This window comes from Arachis ipaensis, chromosome B06 (genome assembly GCF_000816755.2).
Source record: "Arachis ipaensis cultivar K30076 chromosome B06, Araip1.1, whole genome shotgun sequence".
NCBI classification, from domain to species: domain Eukaryota; kingdom Viridiplantae; phylum Streptophyta; class Magnoliopsida; order Fabales; family Fabaceae; genus Arachis; species Arachis ipaensis.
The window spans coordinates 21802-29055 of NC_029790.2; the positions used below are offsets into that span (position 1 = coordinate 21802).

Consider the following 7254-nt stretch of genomic DNA (forward strand, 5'->3'; position numbering starts at 1 on the left):
AATTGATTATTGTTTTAAATCCAATCAAGTGGTTGAGTTGTGGTTCAATTCTAGTAATTTTTTCATTAGTAGTTTATGATTCTGTAGGTAAATAATGTTTCACCATTGATGGTTTGAATTGAATGTAATGTAAAAGTTTTGCATTAGAAGAAATATTTTTCTGTATTTGCAGTAAATTTGGGTGTAATACGAAGATATTTGGGTGTAACACGAATATATTTGAGTGTATTGTTTAAGAATTTTTGGTGTATGTGTACTGGTAAGTTCTGTATAATTCAAAACTCTTCTTCTCCCTCCTCCTCGTCTTCTGCTGCTGCTTCTTCTTCTTTTTCATCATCATCATCATCATCATCATCATCATCATCATCATCATCTTTTTTTTTATTCATCTTTTTTTTTGTTTTATCTTCTTAAGTTTCTTCTTGTTTTACTCTTTTAACAAGAATAAAAACAAAAAAAAATTAAACAAAGAAGAAGAAAAAACACATAATGATATAAAATTACTTGGAAGAGGATGAACTTACATTCATTCAACTAAAAGAAAGAAAGAAATAAGAAAAAGAAGAAGAAAAAAAGCAGCATTAAAGAAAATATTTTTCTGTATTTGCAGCAAATTTGGATGTAACACGAAGATATTTTGGTGTAACACAAAGATATTCAAGTGTATTTAAAACTTTTCAGTGTACATGTGCTGATAAGTTCTGCATAATTCAAAACTCTTCTTCTTACTTCTCTTCATCTTCTTCTGCTTCTTCTTTTTTTCATCATCATCATCACCATCTTCTTCTTTTTCTTTTTTCTTATTCATCTTTTTCTTTTTGTTTACCTTCTCGAGTTTCTTCTTGTTTTACTCTTTTAACAAGAATAAAAACAAAAAAAATCAAACAAAGAAGAAGAAGAAACACATAATGCTGCAAAATTACTTGGAAGATGATGAACTTACATTCATTCAACTAAAAGAAAGAAAGAAATAAGGAAAAAAAGAAGAAGAAAAAAATGCAGCATTAAAGGAAACATTTTTCTGTATTTGCAGTAAATTTGGGTGTAACACGAAGATATTCGAGTGTATTGTTTAAGAATTTTTTATGTATGTGTGCTGATAAGTTCTGCATAATTCAAAACTCTTCATCTTCGTCCTCCTCATCTTCTGCTTCTTCTTCTTCTTCTTCATTTTCTTATTTCATATTCTCATCATTCTTCTTGGAAGGAAAACATCAAACAAAGAAGAAAAAAATACATAATGTTGCAAAATCAATAAAAATAGGAGGAGAAAAAAATACAGCAACAACAACAGTAATAAAAAAATCGATGATGAAGATGAAATACACGAAGAAAAAAGAGAAGAAACGCAAAGAAAAAAAAGAAGAAGAAGGAAGAGGAGGATGAGGAACGCGGGATATAAAGAGAAACAACGTGATTTTACGGTGCGCGATATATAAGTGACTTTTGTATGACTTATATGCCAAAAAAACTTATATATGTAGCAGTATTCGTAAATAAATATAAAAAAATAATTAATATAATAAACTTAATATTATTTTTAATTTTAGGTCAATTTTTTATAATAAACATTTAAAAAAATACATAAATTTTTTAAGGAAACACCAAAAATTGTGAAAGAAAACGCAGATAGATTTTATGTTGTTGTTTCATTTATTTTTGTTTCTCCTCTTTAACGATGAACACATAAATTTTAAAAGAAAAACAAAAAAATTTGTAAACGAAAATATAAAAATTTTGCGCTTTTCTTTTCCCCTCTTCCTTTTCGTTCTTCTTATTAGTTATTTTTTTCATATTTCTCCTTCTCTTCTTTTTGTTTAGATGCTTTTGTTTTCCTTTTAAACAAAAAAAGAAAAAATAAAGTTGAAGAAACAAAGAAAAAATAAATAAATAAATAAACGTAGATATATAAAATATAAAATTATAAAAAAATTTAAATTATAAAATTGTCAACTTTAATATAAATTTTGTAAAATCAATTAACTCATTCAAAATTATAATACCAAAAAATTTTAAAAGATAGATCGAGATTCTAACTATTATACTAATAATAACAATAGTAGTTCAAGTGAAGAAGTGATTCATCACTAAAATATGTGATTCATGTGCATCTTTTGTGTGTGTAATTTTTATTAGACCAATAATTGAATCAATCTTATTAGACTTAATTACTAAAAGATTTATCCATCTAACACTGCATGATATCTGACATACATGATGTAAATTTTCACTCACGTTTGACGATGTAAAACATTTACTGAGAATGTATATGATACTTAATATATCTAATTAGACATTAATTAGATATGTTTATAAAAATTTATTAATTTATTCTTTTTTTTATTGCATAAATCTTAATACCAATATAATTTAAAGATTAAATTAATATATTTTCATAAACATTTGTGATCGACATTTAATTTTACATATTAGGTCTTTTGTATACTGTTAATTAATATTTCACATCATTAATCGTTGTTAAAATTTATTAATGAAATAATAAATTAATAAATATAATTAATTTATAATTTTTAAAATAATAATTTAATTGATAAAATTTTTTATGAACGAATTTAGAAAACGATTAAGTTTTAAGGTTGCATTTGTTTCTGAAAATAGGACAAGACATAAAAGACAGAGACACAAAATTTTGTGTTCTTATATTCTGTTGGTGATAAATTAGAACAAATTATGAAAATTTAATTTATTCTCATTTTTTTCATTCAAAAAATTTGAGACGAAAAATATAATAATAAAAAGGTTTAATTACTCTATCAGTCATTATAGTTTCACTGAATTTTCAATTAGGTCATTATATTTTTTTTTTTTCTTTTTGATTGAGTCCCTATACCATATAAGATTTTGTAATTAAGTTTTTACCATAATAAAAATGCTAAAATTAATGGAATATTCCGTTAAGCAAAATGAATATGCCTAACACTTGATTGAATATTCTATATAGTTTAACAGAATATTCCATTAATTTTAACGTTTTTTGTCACGGTAGGAATTTAATTACAGAATATGATATGATATATAGGGACCTAATTGGAAAGAAAAAAAAAGTATAGGGACCTAATTGAAAATTCGATAAAACTATAGGGATCGACAAAGTAATTAAACCCAATAAAAAATATAATTATGCAAAATTAACAAGAATAATTGAAAAAAAAAAATAAGTTGTGTCTTTTGTTAGTGTCTTAGTGTCCTTCTTGTCAGGATGGATACAAAATACACTAATTTAATATTTCTGAACACATTATCTCTTTTCATATTTGAGTAAAGTACTAAATTGGTCCCCTACGTTTCGGCGTAATCCTGTTTTGGTCCTTAAAGTTTAAAGTGTCCTATTTGAATCCAAAAAAGTTTTATTTAGCTTCAATGTAGTCCTATCGTGAGGTCAAAGTTAAATAATTAACAAAATGTCCTACATGACAGTAGTACAAGAACAAGGTCGATAATCTGGAGAATAAGTACAAGCTCCAAAGGCACAAAATCAATCATGGATGCATCAATACATTGATTTATCCTTTTTCTTACAATTTAAATGAAATATTTTCTATAAAACTAAAGAGAATAATAAATAAATGTGTTGATGCATCTACGGTTGATTTTGTGCCTTTGAAGCTTGTACTTATTCTCCATATTATCGACCTTGTTCTTGTGTTGCTGTCATGTAGCACATTTTGTTAATTATTTAACTTTAACCTTACGGTGGGACATTGAAACTAAATGAAACTTTTTTTGATTTAAATAGAACATTTTAAACCTTAAGAACCAAAACAGGATTATGCCTTAACGTAAAGGACTAATTTAGTACTTTACACTTTCATATTTCCTCTATTAAACACAATTTTGTATCTCTATATTCCTATCTCAATATTTTATCTCTATAAACAATCACAACCTAAAGGATTAATTTCACTTTTAACCTATTCGACAATGTACCAAACACACTAACAAATCATGTGTAGAGTGATAACAAAAAGAATGCTTCCATGATAAATGATAAATTTTAACAAAAGCATTGGGCATGAAGCCATGAACACCGTTGAAATTATCAAAAGTTATTCACTAAATCACATAAAGTTGATAGAGTTTGTACTTTGTAGGCTTCCACTAGAGAACACTTTTCCTTTTTGAATACATCTTTAACTTTAAAATGATTTCGTGCTCGGTGGTTTAATTCTTCTCTCTTAATAATTAACTTCAAAAAATATTTTCAACAATTTACTTACGAATATGTGGTAAGTTTTCCACATCGTTTTCTTTTGGGTCACGAGTTTTCCACATCGTTAAAATTCTGTTGTTTCCATTTTGTTTTTGCATATCTAAATAAAATGCATTTTTCTTTCTTTCTTTTTTGGTATAGGATGTAATCTTGCATTATATTTTTGTATGAATTTATTAAAAAATTGATATTATCAAAATAAAAGTAGCATTATCATTTCCCTATATTAATTTATCACTTTAGTAAAGCAAACTATTTATTTAGTCACTAAAAAAAAAAAAAGCAAACTATTATAAAAATTTTAAATTAATCAATAAAATAATTAAGGTCATTTCAAACAACCAAGATTAAGCAATTGAGAGAGAAATTAAATAGACATACGGGAGTGCTATAGGTCCCACCCTAATTTGTCATGTCTCAAGACTTACAGCCAGTAAACTAGATAATAAAGGAACAGAATCAAATTGACAATAAAAAGAAAACTAGAATTGAATTAAACCCTTCTGTGTTTCTCATCAAATTTTACCACCACTGACTTAATCTAACCTTTAGCCTCACCAAGTTCAACATCCTTCAAAGGAATGTTTTCTACTCCTTCCTTCAATAACCTAATTTCTTCTTCTGTTAGGCTGTTTTTCGAATGAGGGAGGTTCTTGGCACTTGATTGCTTTTCAACTTCCACTGCCCAACTGTAAATTACCATGCCCACAACTGCAATAATCATTCCCATGATATTCTTGAAAGTTAGCTCCGAATCAAATAGAAGCCATCCCAGCGTCAGAACACATACTGTTTTCATGTGGCCCAAAACCTGGAAGGAAACTGCTGAGAAGCGCCCAATGCACAGGTACTGGCTCACATTGCAAAATACAGCTAGGGAGCATGAAAGAACAATGAATAACTGCAGAGATTGTGAGCCCCCCAAAAAGAAAAGTGTCACCATTGTATAATTAAGACATATATAGAGTCTAAATAAGCTATATGCAACAGGATAATAAGACAAAAACTTACAGTGGCACCCGTGGATATGTTATAGTCGGTTATCAATTTGTCACTGAGGTAGTAATCAATAAATGGACCAAGAATAAGGAGAGAGAGGGCTTGAATAGGAGCAGTCTTGCTCAGCAGTTCAAAAGATCCTATTGAATATTTCTTTTGGAGAGAACCAATTGACTGGCATGGAAAAAAAAAAGAAAAGGAGGATCAGTTAAATAAATATAAATGATCCCACAAATTTCATAACTATCAGTAGATAACAGTGTCTTTTGTAATTGACAGTACATTTTACAATACATTTATAAGAACAAAAAATGATGCTTCCGGTTATGATACTACACCTAATTAAGTTCCATTAGACACACTTCCGATTATTGCAATTCATAATGTATAAAATGACATGAGAAATGATGGTACAAGTCCACAACTCAAATTTTTTTCCTTCTAAAAAAAGGGGCCATAGTGCCTGCATAGAGAGGGGCAGAATCAGAACAGTATATGATACTTACAATTTGCTGCAAAGATGTTGATAAAACCGCCAGACAGGCACATACAAAACCTTTGAGGTTAACTTTAACATCAGTTACAGTGCAAACACCAACACCAATAACCACAACCATGACTGACATTTTCACTTCCCTTGAGTAGTGCTTGCTGTGAAGGATCCATTCCATCACACAAACCACTGGAATCATGCTTAGTTTTGATATCTGTTCACATATAGAATGAGAAAATCACTGCTTAAGAAACAAGAGGCAATCCAGATTCAAGTGAAACTTTGGGGGATAGGGATAAAACTGAATCATGGGGATGGAGTTGGAAAGTTAGATAACAATGTGAGAGTAATGCAGACCACAATATCAGGAAATAGAGATATTAGTTATAATGAAGCACATGTGTCTCCACAGATGAAGTGTTAGGACAATCTGAAAGTACTATAATGATGTATGTGATCATGCTAACTGCTTGCATAAGTATTTTTGAAAGCTCGCACAAAAAATGCCTCAGTTATAGTGCAAAGCCTGCATAGGCTGTCTTATGAAAGAGGGCTCCTCAAGGTGTAAACTTAACTCCAGAATTAATTGTTAAGTCTTAAAAACTTGCATTTGTGTTCCTCACATAACAATATCTTTCCAGGTACTAATTCTGCAATCAATTTCAAAGGTTAATCAATTCTTCAGGTAGAATTTGAAGAATGGATTCATACAACAGCTACAAGCTGCAGGTGGAAGTGGATGCATCAATCTAAGGACACCATCAAGCTTTACCAGAAACAGGCTTCTTGGTTTGCAAAGTATCATTTGACCAATCTTTCTCATTACATTCTTGCTTGTTCTAATAATCACATGCATCTTCTTCTCAATAAGTAGTAAGCGTATTTCATCTTTTTCCTAGTACTTAAATTCATACTCCTCTCTTATAATATCTACTTCCATTTCAAAATTCTCATCCATTAAAAGTAGACCCATAAACCAAATATATATATATATTATTTAAGCGGTCCTCAATTCTTAGCTTTCACTACACAATGCATTACACACATACAAATCATTGTGATGCAACCAACTTAAGTGTATATTAGTTTGCACATAAATTACCCAGGTTTGAATTTCCAGAAAGATGATATTTAATTACATGCACCAATCACTCATGTTAGAAAAGGGAGGCGAAGATACTTGGTAGAATCCAACAGAGTTGAGCATCAGGCTAAAATTCATCCCTGTGATAGACATATTGGCAACCACTGAAAACCAAAGAAGCTCCCACAAGGGGACATGCTTTGCTGCAGAATAACCAGTAGCATTCGACACCAGACCCACAATAGCAGTTACAGCAAAGTGGAACCCAGTTAACGTGGTGGCTGCAAGGGGAAACAAAAAAGAGCAGATGCAAAGACAAGAAATCATTAACGGAAAAGTTCGCATATAATACCCAACATAAATTTACACCATAATACTGGCAAATAAGTTTGTATCCGAAACAAAATAGTATAACGAAATTGATAAACATAGATGTGCCGTTTAAAA

General features: G+C 29.4%; 1 protein-coding gene across 1 annotated transcript in view; it reads right to left on the reverse strand.

Annotated features, from left to right (window-relative positions):
- The window catches only part of LOC107645351 (UDP-rhamnose/UDP-galactose transporter 2), a 4342-nt gene continuing 1650 nt past the window's right edge, over positions 4563–7254 (reverse strand). The window contains exons 2-5 of the mRNA XM_016349359.2: positions 6904–7088; positions 5737–5937; positions 5243–5404; positions 4563–5132 (exon numbers count right to left, since the gene is read on the reverse strand). Of these exons, the coding sequence (XP_016204845.1) occupies positions 4773–5132; positions 5243–5404; positions 5737–5937; positions 6904–7088 (908 nt within the window). The 3' untranslated portion in view covers positions 4563–4772. The remainder of the gene's footprint in view (positions 5133–5242; positions 5405–5736; positions 5938–6903; positions 7089–7254) is intronic.